This window comes from Phaethon aethereus (assembly GCF_964289735.1).
Source record: "Phaethon aethereus genome assembly, chromosome: 6".
Lineage (NCBI taxonomy): Eukaryota > Metazoa > Chordata > Aves > Phaethontiformes > Phaethontidae > Phaethon > Phaethon aethereus.
The window spans coordinates 6,306,254-6,330,772 of NC_138580.1; the positions used below are offsets into that span (position 1 = coordinate 6,306,254).

At 36.1% G+C, this 24,519-nt stretch overlaps 1 protein-coding gene across 1 annotated transcript in view; it reads left to right on the forward strand.

The window, feature by feature from the left end:
- The window catches only part of LRP1B (LDL receptor related protein 1B), a gene marked incomplete at its 3' end in the record, with an annotated part of 741,532 nt that overhangs the window by 681,676 nt on the left and 35,337 nt on the right, over window positions 1-24,519 (forward strand). The window contains exons 77-83 of the mRNA XM_082001234.1: window positions 588-829; window positions 5,215-5,438; window positions 5,705-5,811; window positions 9,823-9,939; window positions 12,251-12,424; window positions 12,918-13,043; window positions 22,017-22,181. Coding sequence (XP_081857360.1) covers window positions 588-829; window positions 5,215-5,438; window positions 5,705-5,811; window positions 9,823-9,939; window positions 12,251-12,424; window positions 12,918-13,043; window positions 22,017-22,181 — 1,155 coding nt within the window. The remainder of the gene's footprint in view (window positions 1-587; window positions 830-5,214; window positions 5,439-5,704; window positions 5,812-9,822; window positions 9,940-12,250; window positions 12,425-12,917; window positions 13,044-22,016; window positions 22,182-24,519) is intronic.

A 24,519-nucleotide genomic window follows, 5' to 3' on the forward strand; every position in this document is an offset into this window, starting at 1 on the left:
CTTCACTGAGAGGGTGGTCAGGCATTGGAACAGGCTGCCCAGGGAGGTGGTGGAGTGGCCATCTCTGGAAGTGTTCAAAAAACGTGTGGATGTGGCGCTTCAGGACATGGTTTAGGGGACATGGTGGCGCTGGATTAATGGTTGGACTTGATGATCTTGAAGGTCCTTTCTAACCTAGTGATTCTGTGATTCTGTGAACTTTGTGTTCCTTTAATATATACATTTAGGAGCCTCTAGAAACAACAGGCATATAAAAATCTGTAGCAATTCTTATGGGCTTAATGCATAATATCCCCTATTTTTCTACACTGCTTAAAGTATTCAAATTCTTATATTATACATACTCCATAAAATGTAGTCTTAGGTGTCACGCTGTGAGCTTGGAGAGCATTGAAGTAATACGTACTGGTATCAGAGTCTGAAGAGTTGCCTTTATTGCACAGAGTTGCAGTCTTCGACAATCAGAAAATAATTTTAAGATAAGAGCTTATATCTGATAAACACCAAAAAGCTACTTGAGTGAAAAACACTGATTTTTGCATTAGTTGACATTTACCTTATTTTTGTTTCATTACAACAATCCCTAGGCTCTGAAGATCAAGTTCTCTATGTTGCTAATGACACTGACATCCTGGGTTTTGCATATCCGTTCAACTACAGTGATGTTCATCAGCAAATATCACATATTGAACATAATTCAAGGATAACTGGAATGGATGCATATTTTCAAGGGGACATGATTGTTTGGAGTACTCAATTTAATCCAGGAGGGATTTTCTACAGAAAACTTCACGACAGAGAGAGAAGGCAAAGTAACAGTGGCTTGATAGTAAGTGATCAAAATCAAAGATTACATGATACAAATTTCACTCAAACCATTACACGTGTTGATTTAGTAGATTAGAATGTTTATCTGAGAATAATTTTATTAAAATGGTATACATGTCTACTAATACCTTTCCACTCAAGACTGCCAGACTTGGTCGAGTCTCCAAGAGAGCACAATTATAGTATTTTAAAAAGTTTTCTACAGAGAAATAACCAGTATGTTATAGCTTTAGTAAGATTGTATACCATCAAGACTTTTTATTTTAAGAGAGAAAAGAAAGGATATAATAGATGTATATAAACAACATATGGTTTAAAGAAAGGCAGTAATTTAAAATCTTTGGAAAACAGAAAATGTCGATAGGCCAAAACCAAGCTTGATTTCTATAGTGACCATATAAACGATAATATTGGCAAAGCTATGACAAACATTTTAAAAGGTAGAAACAGTAGGTATGTATTCCTTTATATGTAGGACTGCATAGTATCTTCTTTTGAATAAGAATAGATTTAATTTTGCATTTTACATAATAAATGAGGATTTTTATAACCTAGAGTAATTTCAAGTGGTCTGTACTTGAAAATAAAATAAATGCAAATTGATACTCACTTTGCCTAACATATTTCTACAAACTTCTCAAGGAAGGGTTAGTGCTGAACGGAAGACAACAATGTGATCTTTACATCCGTGTTTCTGTAATGCTATAAATTCAGATTTATTTTTTTTTTTTACTTTTTACTAAATGATGGCAGAGGAGAGTTTTTAGTTTTTTCTTGGCCAGTAATAAATCAGGTTAGAAATAACACACCTGTCTGGCTCTTTCCTTGAACTTAGGAGAGGGATGACCTTACATCACATGAATGCTTTTATATTCCCAGTAGAATAAACAGTAGCAGTAGCAACGGTAGACTAATCTTTCATCTATCATTCAACTCTTACACATACGAAACCACTTTTAAGTACCTTTCATCCAAGGATATTTCCTTTACAAACAAATGGCATTCCTGACTTTTGATGCCAGCAGGGCAAAAAGCCTAGGGATGTAGACACCGAAGGATGTTGAAGGTGCCTTGTGTCTGTCATGGCATATATGTGGGAAGAGCGGTTAAAAAACAACACTTCCATCTGCCCAGCAGCAGAGGGTCTAGATTTTGTTGAGAGAAAGTGTATGTAAAGTAAATCTGAAGTAGAAAATTATTCCTAGCATTTCTAGTAGGTCAGGTAGGTCATTTGAGTTTTGGGGAAGGATACTTTGAGAACTAAGTATATATTGAAGATACATGGATGGAATAATTCTACTGTGACATTTTTCTCATTTAAATGTGGCAGATAACCTGTGCCTAAGAAATCCTGATAGACACATCTCTGTGTCAAGTTCATTATTAGAAATTAACGGACTTGTAAAGTCTTGTGAAATTAAAGTATTGGTGGGGGGAAGGGGGTTGTTGTTGGGTTTTTGTTTGTTTCTTTTGGCTAATATGCAGATGCCTTCCACAAGGATAAGTGTAGTCCACTGAGCCACAACCTCTCTAATGGATCTACACTTTCTTACAGATCCATAAACCTGAACTTAAGCTTCCTTGAGACTTCTTCATAGTCCAGGGGTTGAAATTTTCATAGCTGATTTGACATTGTGTCCCTGTTTAGAGTACTAAAGATAAAATGTTTTTAGAATTGCTATTATTTTTCTGAAGTACTGAAGTGCTTTTCACTTTTTGTATCTCTGTTTCACCATTATGCAAGAGTATGTTCCTCTTAATTCAAGATTATTGAAAAAATTATGTTTTTCTTTACATACCATTTCCCCCTAAATCTTCAGTGCAGGTAGGTGTTCTTGAAGATGCTTTATCCAAGCTATATAAAGCATTTTTACAAATCTGAGTGTATGTGAATATATCTTGCACACGTTTCATTTGTATTTGTGAAGCGCTTACTTCTCATTGTGCTAACAGATTCAGAATATTTTCCCAGCATTATCTCATTAATACTCAAATATTACTGCCTTATGTATAATTGAGCAGTAGGGTAATTGGGTTTATAGTGTAGCTTTAATATTGTCACTTAAATTTGGTTTTGAAAAGCTTGAGAATTCCTTAATTTTAACCCAAGTTTTTTAATGAATAAGTTTTCAAAGGTTACATTATAATTTTTGTATCTAGACTTTGATATGTAAATCAGGACAGTAAACTTGAACAAAGTCACCTGCATTTTCAGGTAATTACATTAATGCAAAAACCCATCTCAACTGAAATTGCTCCATGGAATTAGCATATCAAGAGCCTTCCTCAGAGAATAGCTTTAAGTATCTCTTGTATTCTTCTGTGAAAAGGGGTTTAAGCTTCGTACAAATTGAAGCACTAAAAGAAATAGTAAATATCAACTCTTCAGAGTTTATTGACAGATGCAGAAGAGGATTGCATTCCAATCTAGTTAAGACGTGAATTGGTGATAACTGGTGTAGCTGTTTACTGGCATTATTCTTTGAGAGGTGTGTAAGTTATCTGAGGTGAATATTCAACACAGAGTGACTTGCCACTTAAACTCAAGTGCTGTTTTTCATTGAAGAGGACACAAAGCTGAACATTAAAATAACTGTGCCATATAATAGAAAGAAAAACATAGGTTTTGTAATGTATCCATATTGTAAAATAGCCAGTATATTAGCAGCTTGCTCCAGTCCCCCTGTTCTGAGAGTTTAACAAGGACCCTTAACCACTCTTGTGATCCATCCACATATATACTCCCAACATTCGCCCCAGGGACCAGTGAAATGCAGTGCATAACTCTGAATGCAAACAATTTCTAGACTGTTTTCTCTAAATACACTTTTTTTCAAAATACAAGAATTCATTATTTGTCATTAACTAAAAATAAGAGGTTTTGTGTTTGAAAACATGCCTTAGAAGAGATGACTCTTACATTTTCTACCAATTTATGGTAGAAACCATCACATTTCTTGGAAAAACAAAGTGTTTTTGTTGTATTTCTGGAAGTGTATGCTGCCACTATCATAATTTTATAACAAAGAATTGTGATACATTATTTTGTTTAACTTCAAAAAATTACTATGACCCTGTTTTTAAAGAAATACTGTTTTGTAAATGCAGTGATTGATTTTGTTGCTTTAATACTGATCTAAATAGAAAGTCAGGGTTCTGCGTATCTTTAGAACATGCATTCTATTACATTTCTGCAGAATTAAAGGTTTATGAAGAACGAACTATCTAAATTCACCCTTGCAGTCCTATTATTTCACCTAGAGAATGAAATGACCTTTATTTTATGATGAAAATAGTCTACAAATGTCTTAGGGAACTCTGACACCTGAGGAAAACAAGTTATTTTAGGATTTTCTTTACTGATTTTTGGTTATGTAGTTTAGTAGCGTTCCATTACTGCATTTGTCAAGGAATAGACTTTTTTTGTTCATAATTTAACTTGATGTCATTATAGGTAAACAGGCAATCACATATGTATTTATCCCATGTGGGTCTTGAATTTTTATGATATGCTGCACTCATGTTAGAAATAGTTGGGTAGTCCTATTTTTACAAATTTTACTCCTCTTTGCAGGAATTTTAGTAAACTTTAGAGAAAGTTGTTCATACGTATCTCCTATTTGCAATATGAACGTCTACCCTTAGAATCATTTTTTAGGATCTATCTAGGCCTTAATGATAACTGTGTAATCATGATAGAGGTACTACAGTTTATAATTTTAAAGTTGTAATCAGTCAAGCCTCTTTTACATGTGAAGCTGAATATTACACTAACTGTAGTTTTAATTGGTGGTGGAACAGAGGAACAGTTAATAGCAAGGGAAGAGAAACATTAAAAAGATTTCCTTACAATTGCATACTAGTTTTGGACAGAATACAGAGGTAATGTTATACAGTTTTCTAAATGCAGTGCTTTTATTTATCCTTGGCAGGCTGCTGAGAGCCGTACTACAGAATGGTCTCAAGCACCATTCTCACTGAGGGCTTTGGGATGGGACATCATACCATAATTCTGCATGGAGTATAATAGCTGTATAATCTTAACTCTTCCTTTTCCTTTCCTTTGAATTACAGTATGTAACATTTATTTGCTTCAGCATAAATAGATCAAGTAGTCCATGCCTAAGTGCCTTTTTCTTAATCTAGGTAGCTTTAGACTTGAGAAACAGTTTGAAATATCGGCTTGTTCTTCTACGTTGTGCAGATCACTTACAACTTATCACATGCAGGTGGAATTTATGTCTTTCCAATGCAGTGTTTTTAAATATTCTGTCATATTAAAGGTAAAAGTTACTTAACTGTAAAATGTTACATAAAACTCGTGACTGTGCAGCTGCTGTGAAAGATCATTTCTGTAAATCTGACTTTAACATCTGTTGCTTTCAGTGTCCAGAATTCAAAAGACCTAGAGGCATTGCTGTTGACTGGGTTGCTGGAAATATTTATTGGACTGATCATTCCAGAATGCATTGGTTCAGCTACTATACAACTCATTGGACTAGTCTGAGATACTCTATCAATGTAGGTCAATTGAATGGACCCAACTGTACAAGACTCCTTACAAGCATGGCAGGAGAACCATATGCAATTGCTGTAAATCCTAAAAAGGGGTATGTATGTTTCAACATTACTCTGTTTTGATAATTCAAACAAAAATGTGAAGTAGAGTAAGAGAAATAAAATTATGTCTACAAATGTCTAAACTTTTCTGAGTCATTTACTGCACTTTCTTGCTCAATTTATGTGTATGTAAATCAGGATCAATTATCTCCCATCTTTTGGGTATGTTGGAAAGTTCACAATAATTTTAATATCAGTGAAGTGTTTTGAGGTTCTGTACAGGCATCCAGCTTATTTTTTACATTTAATATTTTAGGATGATGTACTGGACTGTTATTGGGGACCGGTCTCACATAGAGGAATCATCCATGGATGGTACTCTGAGAAGGATATTGGTTCAAAAGAATTTACAAAGACCTACAGGTATACAGCTTATCCATTTTTCCTAATTACATGGCACTCACTAACTTAGTTTAGATTTGTTGGCTGAATTCCAGTTTCTCAGTTTGCAAAAAAAGTTACATACTTTTAAAAATGAGATGGGATGCCATCCAGAGGGACCTGGACAAGCTTGAGGAATGGACCCATGTGAACCTCATGAGGTTCAACAAGACCAAGTGCACCTGGGTCGGGGCAACCCCCAGTATCAGTACAGGCTGGGGGATGAAGGGATGGAGAGCAGCCCTGACGAGAAGGACTTGGGGGTACTGATGGATGAAAAACTGGACATGAGCCAGTAATGGGCGCTCCAAGCCCAGAAGGCCAACGGTATCCTGGGCTGCACTCAAAGCCGCGTGGCCAGCAGGTTGAGGGAGGCAATTCTGCCCCTCTGCTCTGCTCTGCTGAGACCCCCCTGCAGCGCTGCGTCCAGCTCTGGAGCCCTCAGCACAGGAGAGACGTGGACCTGCTGGAGCGGGGCCAGAGGAGGCCACAGCAATGCTCAGAGAGCTGGAACAGCTCTGCTGGGAGGACAGGCTGGGAGAGTTGGGGTTGTTCAGCCTGGAGAAGAGAAGGCTCCGGGGAGACCTTACTGCAACCTTCCAGTACTGAAAGGGGGCCTATAAGAAAGATGGGGACAGACTTTTTAGCATAAGTAAGAAATTTTTCACACTGAGGGTGGTGCAACACTGGCACAGGTTGCCCAGAGAGGTGGTAGATGCCCCATTCCCTGGAAACGTTCAAGGTCTCAGGTTGGATGGGGCTCTGAGCAACCTGCTGTAGTTGAAGATGTCCCTGCTCATTGCAGGGGTGTTGGACTAGATGACCTTAAAAGGTTCCTTCCAACCCAAAGATTCTATGATTCTATGAAAAATATGTATTCTGGTTATTCATATGCAGTTACTAATCAAAATTCTTAGTTCTGCTTTCAAATGTTACTTCTTAATGTGACTTAAACTTTTGTAACAAAGCTTAACATGACAATTTTACAAAGCAGTACTAAAGGACTGTATATAATCAGTTAAAATATGATCTGTTCAATAACACTGAACAAAACAAAATCAATTAAGGGAACACCAGTTAGTGGTGAGACACAGTTTTTTTAAGAATGCATATGAAATCTCACAGCCTATTCTGTTTACTTTCCTGAATACACTGCAAAATAGTATAAACCAAGATTTAAGTATTCAAAGAAGCAACAACTTAATTATCTCAGTTTTTTACAGAACTATTTTGAAGCTTGATGGTACATGTTCAGGTCTTGTGAATTACCGTTAAGACTCCATTGTCAGGATAACAGTAATTTTTATGACAAAGGAAATGATTAATCCAGAATGAAATGTGTCTCTCCAATAGCAGCATCCTGTCTTGAAACCAGAAATGATTTGTTCATGACCCATCTTCTCATGCAATATTTGATGTTTCTCCAGGCTTACAATGATGATTTGTTACTATTGCATTGCAAATTAAGGCTTGTCCAACTTTGGTCTGCATGCCTCTTGAAACATAGGCTGCTTTTAAGAGGCTGCTGTCTGAATATCGAAGCATCTCAGAAGCTGCCACTATCACAGCAACAAGTAATAATATTTTAACAGACTGTTAAGTCCCCTGCTAAGGTGGGCTTATGGTGTGTATGCAAATCACACTCATCCCTTAAAGGAAACACTCTTACTTTATTGACGTTAGATTGAAATATAGCAAGTTAAGAAATTACATATGTGATAAGGAAAGCTTTGAGGGGAGGAAGCTTATGCTCCTTAGGTAAGTAAGAAGCACAATAGTAATACTAATAAAAAATATGTAGTCAGTAGTAAATTCAGAAACTTCTGATTATTCAGACTGAAAGCAGAATTTTATGTTTATCAAGGTTGTTACGTATTCTTTGCTGAACTTCTTATATAAAACATTGTGAACATATCAGATGTACAAATCATTAGATTTAGTTCTAATTGCTGGAATTGTGCTTTTTTGTGTGTCTCTTTATTGGTCTGCTTGCTTGCCAAGTTTATAGTCTATGGAGCCAGTCACCACTTCCTCAGTCATTAAAGGGCATTTAAACCCTTTTCTTTTTGGCCATCAGGATTGGATTTGTGACATTATGAATTTTGTAGGTGGTAATGGTATCAAATTTAGCTGAAAATGCAAGTATTTAGTTCTTCCCTGACCAGCAGCAGAACTGCAAGAGCTTTTCTTCATACAATTTTCCTTGATATACTTTATATAGAAAAATTTCATATAAACATTTAACCAGACCTCTTGTCTTCTTCCAAGGATAAATAAAATGAAAATTAAGAAAATTAGCAGAATTACCAAAAATGAGCAGATTTTGCAAGGAGGGAATTTCACAAATGCCTTGCATTTTCCTGTACCTACTGCCTGAAAACACTTTTGTGGCATCTTTCTGTGCTGTTCTTCCTTTAAGTCATGGTAGAAAGTATATGTTTATAAAGTCTTTTAATTTTTTGTCAAATATTTCACACAGAAACATGTCATTGTAGAGGGAGTGCAGAGAAAGAGTCCAAGCCTTTAATATTTCCTCCCAAATGAGACTTTGCTACTGTTGTTTAGATGAAGTTTAAGATTTTACTGAACATCTGCGTTCCACTGCTCTTAAATTTATTGCTAAATACGCGTTTCCTATTTCAAGTAAGAGAGAGGTTGAGCATTTGGGCTTTACTTCACAGGATTTACATTAAAATTACTATCACAGCAGTGCTATGTGTATAAAACAAAAATAAGTACTTTTTTACATTGTGTTATCTCTGATACTGTGAAAGTTACATTGAGAGTGTTGTTTGTTTATTATTTGATATTTTAATATTCCTATTAAAATGCAAAGAATAACTTAAAGCTGGAGACCGGGCAACTGCTTCTAAAATATTCCCCCTTACAGGTACCATGTATCACACAGAGTTGACATATTGTGATTATCTTTTACCAGAAATTATTCTCTTTAGCTGTATGCCTGAATACCAGTGTTTCTTTTAAAGAGTTGTTTTTTATTGGTGTTGCAAATATAAACATATTTCACTGGTCTGTGCATCAGACTTCCTCCACTTCCTCTCATCTATCTCTAGCTGATTAATTTATGATCTTAAGATGAGAATTTTTGCTGTTATGTATAATTTCTTTTGATGTATTTTTTCTGACTTACCTACTTACATAAACAGGAAGAAAAATACTTTTTCCCATTCTTATTAAAAATACACCACAACTTCAAAAGCTTAGAATTAAATTATTTTATGGTTCAAATGTTTTTTTCAGGCTGAAGCTTTAGACATGACCTAAAACGGCATATTATTCATTTAACCATCCTCTACGAAACATGGACTGCTTGATTTAACTCTTTAGAGGCTGGGTAGTCACAATTTTATCTATTTTTTGTTTTCATTTCTGCTCTCAGTTCCTCACACTTGTACTTTCTTTCCATATATATGCAAATATTTACATCTGTCAATATTGCTGTTTAAGTCTTGTAACACTAATTAAAATAATCTGATATTTATTTCTGTAATAATTACTACATGTGAAGTGTTGGTGACAACAAAAAAACCCACAGTTATATTCTTGTGGAAACAGGATAGGTTAGGAAGACTCTATAAAATCTGAATGCCTTGTTTTTAACACATGGTCACACTGGTGCTACTACTTAGAAATCTATTGACATAATAGATTTTTTTGTTGGTAGACCAAATTACAGGATTAGATTCTATATTTAATTCCCACCTGATATATAACTCTACCTGCTGAGGATAATGGGTTTTAAAAGGTACTGACCTTGGAAAAGTTAAAGAAAGTAAAAACCACGGTTGCCTCAAGGGGAAGGTTTAAGTGGAAGGTGTTATATTTTATTCTCCCTGGTTTCCAGTCATGTTTTTTCATTGTGACCATATTTTGTGTTCAGAAGAATAGGAACGATATAAAAATGTACAGTTACATAAAAATACTTTTTCCCTACCCAGGTTTTATATGCCTGTTTGAACTTTTTCTTTGTAGGTCTCGTAGTTGATCAGTTCAGTCAGCGTTTATTCTGGGCTGATTTTGAATTATCTGTTATTGGCAGCGTTCTTTTTGATGGTTCCGATTCAGTTGTGTCTGTGAGCACTAAACAAGGTATGGAGAGTGTTTCTATAACATGATTTCTATTTTATTTTATTTGGCTGAAGTTTCACTGTTCAGAGGAACTATGTAAGCAAAAAGCAGTGATTATTAAGTAATATTCATTGCTTTTGTTAGATAATACTTCAGATATTATCTAAACAAATAGATATTTAAGATAATTTAAGGTAATTTTAGCTTTTAGATCATCTGATAAAGTTACTTTAGGGGAACAAAATTTGAATGATATGTGCAAATCTCCAGGATTGTTATCTAATTATTAGCTTAGGTATTATCAAATAACAATGTGATTAATATTTATGCTTGACCTCACTTGGACTTACGTAGCAACAGGAGGACCTTGACTAGTCAGAAATTAGAGCAGTCTGCATAGGACAGGAATTGTATAGTTTATAGCACAGTTGACCTGAATCAGTTCTGGGAAAAATAATGGATTTGGCTTTCAGGTCAGTAAGTAATCACATAATTCTGTTAACAGAATGTGAATGAGGAAAGTTCCTTTCACGAGAAAAGAGATTCTGGTTAAACAACCTTTGTTTTTATAGAATTGCATGTTGGCTTTTTAACAATTTTATAACATATGTAACAATTTATGAAATTTTAGTAGAAAAGAAAGGGAACATTAAATAATGTAAAAATTTGAAAGCAGGCTTTTTTGGAGGGATTGCTTAGTGGGCAGTTGGTAGTGGAGTTTCATGAGGATGATATTACATGTAGTGCTGCTGACTGTTTTAACCAATGGTCTGGAATTCATTAGGGAGTTTGGGAAAAATCTCCCATAATCCAAATTGAGCAGAACCAGATTTAAATAATCTTATTCTGGTTTAGTAGCATTTTATTTCACAATTTAGATCAATATACATGGAAGTAGTCATCTCAAGAAGAATTGCTTTGTTGAGTGTGGGGATCTGACTACAACCTCTTGTAACGCTGAACCATACCATGCAGATGCCTGACAAAAGATTTTAGAAGACAGTAATTCCTCTTCATCACTCTGCTTTGCACCTCCTTTGGTTATAGTATTTCGTGGTGGCTGGGCATGTGGCTGGTACGAAGACTGACAGAGTATGCTGGATTGTGTTTTAACGTGTCTCAGTAGTAATTTGTATTTTAAGAATAAACTTGAGGTTATTCTTCAAGGGTAAAAAAGGCACAACAGTGCTACAGACTAAAAGGCATATAATGTGATGACTTTCAAAATATTTTATAGCACAGAAGGGTTATACTGCACTGTGCCAAATTCAGCAAATTTGGGGTTTCTAAAGGGGAAAGTGGAATGTAGAGACTTTTAAAATTCCTTATGTAGCATTTAATACTGAAATACAAGATCAGTAATGCAATGTCACCTTTTGTCTCCTGTGGACATTTTTAGTAACTATGGAAAAATTAGAGAAATGGGACTAGAAGAAAATTGGGGGAGTCTAGAAATTGCTTTGCAATGAGACTAGAAACTTTGACCCATTTAATTAAACAACCATAAAATAATGAATTCAAATTTATAAATATTTGTATTGAAATAAAATACTGAGTAGCAATTATTGATAGAGTGGAAAAACGGTAGAAAGAAACTGAATAAATAGAAATTAACTATAAAACTATTTTAACAGTAAATGGGGATAGTGGTAGGAACAAGGCATCACAAGGAATGATAGGTTCCGTTTCCTTACAGCTTCAAATCAAGAAGAGATGCGTCTCTGGCACAGAAGTTGTAGTCAGAAGCCATTGCCTTGTTATGTGGGTAAATGTGTGAAATTCCACAGACAGTTGCGCATAGGAAATCCAACTATGTGATCTAATCGGCAGTCTTAGCTCTTAAAAATGAGGAATTAGTAGAGGCTTAGCATTTTATTTTGTAATAATTTACTATAATTATGAATTAAAATAAGTGTAGTGTGAAAGCTAGCATTTCAAACATGTTCAGAAGGAGCTGAAGAAACATTTTGTCAGAATATTTTATGTACAGCAAAATAATCTGTTTTTTTCTTGGCACATACTTGTAGTTAAAGTGTTACAGCTAAGTATGTTCTAATTAGCTAGTTGTTTACTGTGGTGTTTCCCTACTTTTCAATATTCAACGAGTTTCTGAGGCTGAATTCTGTGAAAAGCTAGAGACTTTAGTTGCTTGTAGTATGGGAAGAGTTCCTTTTAAGGAGATGCTTTGCAAAAGGCAATCTTTGTGGGTATAAAACAAGCTTCTGAAAGGTGGAAATTGCAGTAATGCAATTGAAGTTGTTATTAAAACAAAGTTGTTTATTTTTTGGATATGAATATATATATTTGTATTTATTATTCATTTTTATTTAAGGTTTACTGCATCCACATAGAATTGACATTTTTGAAGATTACATTTATGGAGCAGGTCCTAAAAATGGTGCATTTAGAGTACAGAAATTTGGCAGGAGCCTTGTAGAATATCTAAGTGTGGATGTTGATAAAGCAAAAAGTGCCTTGATTTTTCACCGCTACAAACAAATGGACTGTGAGTAAGCATAATTACTTTAAACTCAATATTGAGCAAGTTCACCTCAGGGGAGAAAAAAACAAATTTGTACAAATCTAAAACAGAACCTGATTGTAGAAACTGAAAATAGATTTAGTCGTATTTTCTTATATAAGTTTAATTTAGATTTTTTGATGCATTTTCTCTCCTTTGAAAGGGCATTGGCCAAATGCTTGCCTTGTGTACCCACACTGTAAATGAGGTATAAAAAAAACTGAGAGAGGGATGACTACAAATACCTCTAGCCACAACCATATGAGGTTTTTTACCAATACACTTTTTGTTACTGGAATAAATTCTATCCTGGTGTGTCTTGCACTGCCATCTGAGTGAGTGTGTTCACTGACTTTAGGTTGTTGATATCCTGGAAAACGGAAGTGTATCAGAATTTTTATATCTGATTATTTTTTCCTAGCTCTATAACGCAGTGTAATTTAAAAAAAAAATAATAATATTGTCTCTTCTTAAACAGTGCCTAATCCATGCTTGGACCTGACATGTGAATTCATTTGTTTGCTCAACCCTTCTGGTGCAACGTGTGCTTGTCCAGAGGGAAAGTCGTTGGTGAATGGAACATGCATTGACCAGAGTCTCTTAGGTATGTATTGACAACTGCATGGGAAACAGTAAATAAACACGTGGTCAAGTTTTGTCATTGCAAAAGGCTAGGCTGTCTGTGAGTCAAGAGTTTTGTGATGTTGCTCAACATACGTATTACGTATCTGAAATGGAAACTAAATGTGAAGAAGCAAAATCTCTGATTAAAAAAAACTGTTTAAATTCATCAAAATTAAAAATAAGCTTTCAGATGAACTGATACAAGATGATATTTAAATGTGAATGAGTATATATATTGACCAAAAGAATTTTGAAGAGCTCTGAAGCATTTTGGATTCCAAATTAAATATTAGCTGTTCAGGAGAAAGAAATAACCTTAAAGACCATCAAGAAACACCTCTGCTTAGACTGCAGCAATAAGCAAAAAGCAGTAAGAGCAGCACAGCAAATAATAATGACTTTGAAGTAACAGGCGAGAAAGAACTGAAATATTTTTATCTAAAATTATGTCTTTCAGTAACATCCACTAATATCTAATATCAAGACACAGGAAACTAGACTTCATGGTAAAAGAGCTACTAAGTTCTTGCTATATTTTAGGCCGGGGGGGTGGGGTGGGGGGGTGTGGGAATCTTCTTCTCCAAAGAAGATTAGTAAGTACTTGAAAACTATTCCCACTCTAATTGAGGCAAACCTAAGGTGGTCAAGCAGCTGGAATGAATTCTTAGCTATCTTGAATTTTAAAAGGTTACTGAAATCATAGAGCAGGATTTCTTATGTGTATGAGAAGTCAGAATGTATTCGGAGGTGTTTCTAATCTTTAATTCCAGGCTCAGAAGTGTGATACAGATCCTCAGTATATAAAATGCTCAATTTAGCAATTAAATTAAATTATCTAAAATGCCATCATTCTGTGGAGAAAATATCACCTATTTGTACTGCCTAGTCTTTAAATATTGAATTAATATGACTGTGTTTTAGTGTTTTATTATGAGGTATTAATAAAGCTCTCCTGTCTAGTAGTATTTCTGTATCAAGGAATTTACGAATCAATTGGAGAGTAAAACAATATTAGAAAACTTGTCCTATATAACAAATCCATTCTTGTTTTTGCTTGTGTAGGATCATATTGTATGCAACGCATTTACAGAACCAACTTCTATATGTACAACACCATGCTATAGCAAAAAATACAGTAAATGAAAGCTTTATTGCTTACGTCCTCGCCTGAATATCTATCAATGTGTATTTATGTAATAGCTATACAATTATAAAGTAGTTTACAGCTCTTATACAACAATTTCCACTGTTAGGGGAGAAGTGATGTCACTGAAGTAGATGTAATAGAAAACATTAGTATACTGTACAAGGTTTCTAACTCTTGAGACAAATCAGTCTAAAGACCCTTTGTCTTCAGAGAGAGCATCCATCCTCCCTGCCCCTCCAGGTGTCAGCTCTTTGTTCATCTGAGATGGATACTCGTCAAGATTTTCTGCTGATACAGTACCACCTAAAAATTATTTCAAATTACCCTAGTTACTATGTACGTGTTGCAGAAAGGACGAATAAAAGAATATTGTTTTTCACTGATGACTGGTAGTCATTCAAGCCCATAATTTCAGTAATGCTACAGTTTTACTAGTGGAGCAAAGGATTATGCCATGGTAGAGTTTTCAGGAAGGTATGTTTTTATGAGAGAAAGATCTGAAGAGGCTTTCAAGTTATTTTACTGCTGGTTGTAAATTTTTATGGACAGTCAGAAAATGCTTAGAGAAGCATTTTTAATATATTGATAATTTTCACTATCTTCCCACAACTGCTATATTTGTTACGCCTTTTCAAAGGGTTGCTGAACAAGTGTTTCTTAGTTTTCTGATTACAATTATATTTCAAGTAATGTCTAGCATAGTCTTTTTTGTACTTTTTTTTCTTCTATGCTATGTTTGTAAAAGTAAACTTCAGGTTTTGTAGCCTCACAGATTATAAATTATTATGAAACAAGCCTCCGTGTCATAGCACACTAACAGGTGTATGTTTTTTCACTGTTTTGATGTTTTTTTTAAGAAGTATGAAGTGGATGTTAAATGTTTGTCTCATGCTGACACCCCACTTACACTTCCAGGGATCAGCGGAGATTCATGGAAAGATTGGAGTTGACCTCAAGATCAGCATCTTGAATTAATACGTGTTTTTAATTAATGGCTGACTGCAACTCACTTGCCTTTAATAGGTCACTAATAGCCTGCAAACGAAAGATGACTGAAGTTCTAAACCAGGTTCTTTTCCTTTAGGAAGTTATACAGTATGGTATAAAAAAAATATGGGAGCCATAGTTTTCCTTTCCTTTTCTGATGAAGAACTAGAAAATGTATATGAAATATTCCAAACTCCATACATTCAGCTTGTTTAAATCTAGCATTATATTGTCTTTGTTGTCTCAGAGCATTTTTGGCATAGTTATGGATGTCAGTAACTCAAAACAGCAATTCCTGCCTTACACAGCTGTCAAAACGTGTATATTGTAGAAGAGTGATCTGACATTAATCCAAAGGGAGGTTATATAATCACATTTTTTTGTTGGTCTGCAATAAAATCCTGATTCGAAGTCAATTGAAATATTCATGTTGATTTTGGTAGTCTTCTGGGTTTTCCCTGAAAGAATGAAGTCCAGAAGATTTTCATTTGAGACATGAGTATCTATGAAACACTATGAGTATCTGTGAAACACTTCTTATCTGATGTATTCATTTGGTTTTGTTACTGGTTTGATCATAGTGCAGTAGTTTATAGTAGATAGATTACAATGATATATGTACATTATACTTTACGTGTTCAAAAATACACTACCACTAATAAACAGATCTGAAAACTCAGCTTTTTAAGTCTCTTAGTAGACGGCATTCATGTATCAATAGAAGTGAGGTGTACTGGTTGTTTTGTACTTGCGCAGTAGCTATTTCAAGTCGTATAAGAAGTCTTTTAGTTTCACAAATTAGTAGTAATTGTGGCTATCAAGAACTAATGTGACTAAACTGTACTTTCTGAATATATAATTCAAGTTACAATAGTAAACAGTAGTATATTGAACATTCATAATATTTTTTAGTGTCTTTTAAGTGCTTTGAGTCTTTTTAAAATGTAGTAAGGAAGCTAATGATAGATTTCCATGACTTGACAGAGGCGAAATGGCACAGCCATCTCCAATTCCCATCCATCTTGAATAGTGCCCCCAGGAAGAGTCTGTATTTGAAGAATCTGCTTTGACAACGAATATGTGTCTATCCTTGTGAAAAACGCCTTCTAACAAATAATGATTATTTTCCACATTATTATGCCATTCTTCATTTTGGTAGATTTTGGCATGACTATTGTAAGGATGCCTTTCACCCTTGGTAAAATTTTTTATCAGTCAGTCTACTTTAGGGTTAGGGACTGGGAGTTAATCTCAGTCTTGCTCTGTTTCTTGTAACTGTATCCCAAAAAGTGACTCAGATTCTTGTTCACTGGATTGTTGGGTTTTTGTTGGTTTGGGTTTTTTTGGTTTGTTTTTTCTTTTTCCCCACAAAAGAATATTGAACAAAGTCTTGAAATTCTGCATAATATTACTACTGGTTTAATCCATTGATTTGATTTTTCTTCATAAATCCTGTGTGAGGAATTCTAAATATTGAATCCTCAGTAGATTTCTGTAAAACTGAATCCAGATTGCTTCAGACAGCTGTTTCACCAGCATCTCACACAACTGATGAGAAGCAGCTTTTGAGTTTGATTCAGCTTTTTCAAGCCAGAGTTGTTACAACATATGTGTGTTGTACCATTCAGAATGGTTTTTGTAACAAAATGAGAGTTCCTGTGTGGTCTTAAGTAAGCTTCCATCTCATTTCTCCCTAGGTGATTATGATTGACAGAGCGCAGTTCTTTTGTGGTTTATTTATTGACTATAGCAGGCCTGACTTTTTCAGTTTAGAAGCTACCCTTTAGTTTTCAAATGGGTAGAGTACAACTTCATTTTCGTAAGAGCACTGTATTTTCATCCATTAGGTTTATTGTATCTAATTGTCTGTAGCACAATGAAGCCAAAAACATACCAAGAGGGTGAAAATACAGAGACTTGCACTGAAGGAAGACAGTGTGTACCACAGCTGAGTGAGCAAGAGTAATGAACACTTCCAAGAGTTACGTATTCTGTAGCTGCACGTTTATCACTTTCATTTTAAGACGGGAATATGTGTGCTCTCTTGGCTGGATGAAAAGCCTGAGAAAAATTACAGACACTCATATCGACGTTGCTTCTGCACAGAGATGAAACATTTAATTTATCATGGTGTTTCCTTCAGCACATTTCTGTGGGGACTTGCCCACTGCATACATAGATTGCAGGTAGACCAAATGCTTTGGCTGGGGATGTAGAGGTTAATCCCTATATACCTTCTTTTTTTTACCCACGAAGTCTGCCTTGGGGAGCTGTACTAGCAAAACCTATGGCAGTTCAATCCATGGTATCTTCTTGAGTTTTGTCCTGCTTTCAGTGTTTTTAGATATCAAATAGAACAGGAGTCACACAGAAATCTGCTTCTGGTCTGAAAAAAAAAAAAAATCTTTTGTTTACAGCAGTATCTTCTGTGTTTACAAAGGAGTTACTGTTGTGTCTGGTATTTCCCAGAACAGAAGAATATGGGTTACATTACAGCAAGCGTCGGTTGGTTTTTTTTCATTGTGCACCCTTTTTTTAGCCTTTCTCTTCCATTTAAAGTTGTAAAGCAAACAGATTTTTAAAAGAAAAAAAAATGTGAAGGGAAAAGAAAGAGGCGGATCTGTCTTAGAACCATAGAATAGTTCGGGTTGGAAGCAACCTTTAAAGGTCATCTAGTCCAACCACTCTGCAATGAGGAGGGACATCTCCAACTATATCAGGTTGTTAAGAGCCCCAATGTCTTACAGCGTTCAGACAGAATTTGGTGATCACAACTTGTTCTGATAAATTTCAGCATATGGAAAACTGGCAGATAATGAAACCCTCATCTGGAGGGACAGGAAGATTTACACAATCTTACCATAACATTAGAACTCTGTATTCTGTCTTTAATACTGAGCATTCATCTCAGTAAAGGATGAGCTACACATTTGCCTGAAGGATACGCAAGAACAAAAAACTTTCTGCTGCATGAGATGGGTATTTTGCACTGTGGGGAGGGAAACTCTTCTTGTCCCAAAGAATGTAGTTCATGAACTTTGTGCTCTATAGGGTCATCTCTCCATTTAACTGCCTAGTCCAGAAATCAGTGGATATTTCAAAGGGAAAAAATAGCAAAAAGTAAGATGCATTTTTCTCAAGAGAGAAAGGGTTGTTACAGAAATGCCAATAAAAGATGTGTGTGTGTTTGGGGGGAGAGGGATGGAATATAAAAAAATTGAACAAGTGAAGGACAAAATAGAGTTCACAAGGCTTTGTTTTGCTGCCTTATCAGCGTTTCTTCTGGGTAAGATTTTACTTTCACTTAAAGGAAAAAGTCAAACATGGAGCAAATAAATCGTAAGTCCATTAATGTTTGCGTCAAACCGTTATATCGGGAAGAAAAACAAGAAAAACTGCAAATCAAAGTTACTTGATTCTTTATAAAAGGCATATTAAGATTGAAATAGGCAAATCAAGGCAGCAGAAGACTAAATAACCAGGCTAGGAGAGAATATATAAAATTACATGACCTGTAAACCTTTCCTTTCTTTCTTATTAGAGAGATACAGTAGCTAGACTAGGAGTAGGATAACAAGTGAAATGATTTAATTCTGTCATTTCAGAAATAAAAAAAGCAGCTGAGAGGTCATTGAGCCCTCAACTCAAATCCATAACTCAACTTGTGCCAGGGGAGGTTTAGACTAGATATTAGGAAAAATTTCTTTACTGAGAGGGTGCTCAAACATTGGAGTCACCATCACTGGAAGTGTTCAAAAAAAACATGTATAAGTGGCACTTCAGGGCATGGTTTAGTGGGCATGGTGGTGTTGGGTTGATGGCTGGGCTTCATGATCTTAAAGGTCTTTTCCAACCTTAATGATTCTGTGATTCTGAGTCCAGGTTCCAGCAAGTTCAGAGCAGTATTGAATTGACTCCAGAGAGAAATTTTTCTGATTTTTTTTTTTTAAACTTTGTTCCAATAATAGGTACTTAACTAGAATTGTTTCCAGCTCTTCTTTCAGAGGTCTTTATTAAGTAATTCAGATTAAGAGTATTCAGCTTTTTATAACGATTCTTCTGTGTGTCTCTCCTGTATTCTTTTTCTTCCTGTCTTCTCCTATGGCACTGTTCTGCTCATCTCCCACACAAAGGCATCTGATCCCCTTTTGTACTCAGTTGAAGCGAATCAGCAAGAGTAATTCGATTCTTGTATTTACCTTCAGACAACAAAGCAGCAGCATTAAACCCCCTATATTATTAAAGTCTGACATAGTATTCTAAAACTGGCTTATCCATTACATCTTTCAATCCTATGTCTTAGCTTATTTAAAGTCCGGAATTGTTGTAGTAACTTTTCTTTCTTTCATGGTAGATTTGTGTTGAAATTCTTGAATGTAGAATGTTTTATAGAGAACAAAATCAGTAGTGAATTTTAATAATACTATGATGATACAAAATATTACAAACTTTTATGTGTTTTCATGAACCTTCTCAGTTTACCATTGCATAAAGTTATAACGTATATTTCATTTTAACACTGTAAGACATGAGTGTCCCAATCCTTGAAAGCCAGTTAGATTAGAAAATCTTTACTGTGGGTAATTTTTGGCTCAGTAGATTTTCCTGTATTTCTTGGTGTGGTTACAGTAACTTTCAAGTTTGTAGTTCACGTTTTGTAGTTCTAAATATGCCTTTTGATACTCTCTTTTTCTCTTGAATTCATAGTCCGTCTCAATTTAAATTCTTTTTTGAAATTTTATATCTTAATTCTGTGAAATTGCTCTAGAAGAGAAATACAACATGTTTTTAATATGCTATCAAAAATGTTCATAAAAATGAGCACTTATCTGTACCTCAGTGTTATTTATGCCATTTTTACCAAGTTCTGCTCTATAAACTCACGACTAATGATAAGTAAAACAGATAAGATAAGCAAAACAAAAATAGACCTTCTCTCCAATAAGATATGCTACATTATCCATTTAAACAACTTCTATAATGAGTAACTGAAGAATGGTTCATGGTACATCAAAGGATTTAATGAACCACCCAAATAAATAAAACACTGAGGCATCCTCAAACTCCCAAATACAAAGTAGCTTTGTTACAGCAGAGGTATATAGCTAGGGTGGATACCAACAGATTAAGCTCATATGGTATTTCATATTTATATTGTAAAACTGAAGTAATCATATGCCAGTTCAATCCCCCACAAGAACTTTTAGATTTGTTGTCTAGTTTCAGCTTAATTTGAGAGGTACAATTGCCTGAAAGATGATCGGTTCCCTGAAGTTTTGTTTAAACAGGTTTGATCCCAGGTTACATGTCTGCACCGTCTCAGCACTGGCCGTGAATGGAGGCAGCCAGACCCTGCCAAGAAGCAAGAAGGGGTGTCCATGGGCAGGAAAGAGAGGCTTGGGTGCATCCAAAAAGGCTGCTGCATAAGCACAGTTATATTACTGGACTCTGCAGAGCTATTCAGCTAGAGGATATCCAACATTCCTAAATTCTGCACTTACAGATATGTGTTTCTCTACATGTCAAATAAAAGGAGTTGGTCTGCCTGTGTCAGTCAATGCTAGATCTCAACAATTATAGGACAAATGGCATCCTTGACTCTTTTTCATTAGTTATTTAACTAAAATAGATTAATTCAGCAAAACATCTGCATCTGGTGGATATATTACTGAAGAGTTCTTAGTGTTTGTGGTATCCCTTTTGTTAAAAGCCATGTAGGTTCAAGTGCTGGATTAGTTAGGCAGCAGTCTGGCTTCACAGGATTTGTTTTGCTATGTGAAAAATGAAAAGTTTATTGCTGAAAGCATGTTTTGGGCTGGAAAGGTGCTTGTCTATTTCTTTAGGATTACAATTATTTGGATGTTTGAGCATTGTATGCATGCTCGTCTATAATTAATTTCTTGTTGATGTCATTGAAGGATTTTATATCTTCACTGAAATGAATAGAGATTTATTTTTCAAAATGTTTCCAAGATGGGCTCAACTCTAATTGCAAAACAGTTTTATAGAAAGATTGAATTTGGCCTAATCAGAATTTGTGTCACCTCGTACCTCACCGCTAAGACGGTGGCACTACTGCCGTAAGCACTTGGTGAATGCAGAGCAGCAGGTAGTATGTCTTCTCAGTGATTTTACAGACTGGGCAGACAAGAACAAGAATAAATCAGAAAATATGGTTTAGGAGCAACAAGTTAGTATGCAAATAGCAATTTTTGAGGAGGATTTAAAGGCTGAACCATTTCCTTTTAAATATTTTGGATAGGGTTTAGTTGAGAAGAGTGTTAGTTAATAGAGAGAGTGGAAGAGAGATCCAAAAAAACAAATAGGAAAAGGCTGAGGTCACCAGAATATTACTGGGAAGTTTACTGAGATCCCCAGGTGAAACCAACATCCATTTTTTCATTTCTTAAACTAACTAGGAACGATAGTTTCAAGCAAGAACCCATACTGTCATTACTAGCTTACTTTCTAAGGCGGTTAACTTTAGTGTGGCATCAATGGGGCGAAGCACAACTGCCATGCATGTGCCCCCGACTCGGTACGGTACAAGCTCACAGCCCCGCCGTTACAGGCTAGTGCAGCCCCCACCATCTCTGCAGCTTTCAGTGAGGGCTTACGGTCTCCTAAGTGTGTCTTCCCCCCCGCCCCAGCACTGCGGAAACAGAAGTGATAGTTTACTTCCTCCATTTTGAAAAGTGGTGGGTTTTTTCCCCGGTTGATAGAGATCTGTAGCTCTATTTAACATGAGAACAGGTTCTGTTTTGCCAGTTACATGAAATGGAGTTGTTGAAAAAAATGCTATGTGTGCTCTTGCTGCAGATGATACCTGTAAGATAACCTGTGAAAACGGAGGAAAGTGCATTATCAATGAGAAGGGGGATCCTCGATGTCACTGCTGGCCAAGTTACTCTGGTGAAAGGTGTGAAACTAACCACTGCTACAACTACTGCCAGAATGGAGGAACCTGTGGAGCCTCTCTCCTCGGTAAATATTTCTAAGCAGTTGTATCTTACTATTGCACCCGCCTTAATTCAAATGTTTGAATTTATTCCTTGCTTGTGATATTTTTCCCTTTGTAACTTACTTGCTTTGTCCATGGAGTGATGCACTTTGCTCATGAGAGAGAAGCAGCGGTATGTTTATTGACATAAAAAACCCAGATGTGCACAATCAGTCTAAGATAGAATCTTAGTGAAGCTTATAAAGCTTAGCAAGTCACTTACTGAGGATCTGTTGCAGCAAGGAATCTCTCAATACTGAGGAGTAAGGGATCTCTGCAGCAGGCGTAACCTTGAGAGGCATCCCTACGCAAGGGGAGATCCTGCTGCGCAGCCCGCTGCCATGCAGGAGAGCTCACAGGGCTCTTGGGCTGCTCACCGTTTATGGGGGCAAGATGTTTGACTCATAGTCACACTTGCATACCAACCACACTTCTTGCTCTCTCTCTATCTCCATTCTCCCTCTAAGCTTTTTAAGTGCACACACAGAGGTATTTCCTTAAACTAGAGAGTCGTGTGACCTCAATCTTTTACCTTTGTCTTCCTGGAATTCACAAAGTGGACATTTCACTCACCTAATTCTCAGGAAGATTTGGTTGATCAGAATTCATATCCTTCAGGGGAACAAAGGATCAAAATTCTGATCAACCAAACCTTCCTGGAATTTGAAGCCACATCTCTTCTTTTCAGGGAGATTATCCTAACTGTCAAAACATGGGTGGGTATTTGGCAGTTGATCTTTATCCCTAACATGTAGGCTGTTGTAGCTTGTGTAATGTAATTAGTGTTTGGCCTAGAGAGGGAAAGTGTGATAAGAAATAGTCTAAAATTTAGTAATTATGTGCGAAAGGAGAAGTTGAATTCTATTTTGTGTTCTAAGGAAATTTAAATATTTGATTAAGAGTAGAACAGTTGGAGAAGAGTTTGCTGTCTTGTCTCTTCTCAGAAGCCTATCATCTGCTGAAGATAGTGCGAATCATTTTCTACTACGTGATGAAATGACCAACACCCTGATATCCTAAGAAAAGTACAGGCACCTGACTTCAGAACGGGAGTTTGTGACTCTTTAGCACAACCAGAGAGAGCGCCCTGTAATGCAGAATTACGTATCGTAGTCTCTGTGACGGGGGGGGCTTAGATCTCCATGTTTTCCTTCACACTCCTTGCTAATTGAGGTTAGCTTACATAGTTTAGTAATTTATCTTCACTTGCTGGCTCCTCTGGAGCCTTCTCTTACTTACTGAGATGTGCTGGCAAAAATCCAAGTGAGTGCAAATCTAGTAATCTGTTGTGTGCCAAACGGGATTTTTCAGTTCTGAGTATTTGAGGGTTAATAATGTTGTTCATAGTTAACACCACTAATAATGACTAAATATTTGAAAATCATAATTACTTCTGTTGATTAATTATACTTGAAACTGCTTCTAACAGCTGCTGGAACTACTGACACAAATGATAAGCAGAGATTTTTATCACTGTAGTGCGATCAATACACGTTTAGTGAGAACATGCAAGTGAATGAAAGTAAGTCATGGGTGATTTAAATGATGTGCAGAACTTCCTTGTCATCTGAGGAGACGATGTTTACTCCCACATCTTTACATGTCTGGCATTTAACTGATACTTTAGTGGGGTTAATAGGCTTCATAAAATTAATAAGTCAGCTCCTAGAACTCATCTTAGTTCTGAATCCTGCAGAGACCCCAGGGTTTCATTTAATCCTTTTCTTTTGGCAGTAGCCATAGGGCTCGCTCCCCTCTGGCAGCTCGTGTTTTCTTTAGCGGGCAGCGAACACTCGCTGTGCTCACACAGCTATGCTGTTGGCTGGGGGTTTAATTTCCTCCCCCTCACCCCCCGCTAAATCCGGCTTCTGAAATCTCTTAGCATTGCTAAAATAATTAGCGTAGTAGGTTTGGTCACCCGTGAGTAAAGGAGAGCTATGAGCAGATTCTACAATATACTTCTGCTAAATTGTTAATTATGGCCCCAGCTGCCACAGAGGGCCTGGAGATGCAGGTCCTAGCCTTATTTCTGCTTGATATCAAACAGGGTAATGTGCCTGCACCAAAAATGCATCAGGAGATCCAGCATGGATGTCACCAGAGTCCATATCTCACTATTCAGTTCCTGATTTTGGGGAATCCGAACCTTTAACTGCAACTAAAGTTTCCTGTACCACACATGCCCAAAGTGTGCCAAGCCTTTATGAGCCAAGACCAACGCAGAGCTGGTTCTGATGACTCTTACTCTTACCCTTACCTGCTAATAGGAATATTATTCTGCTGTGCTGTGTCCACTTTCCTAGTTTAATCAAATTTTCATAA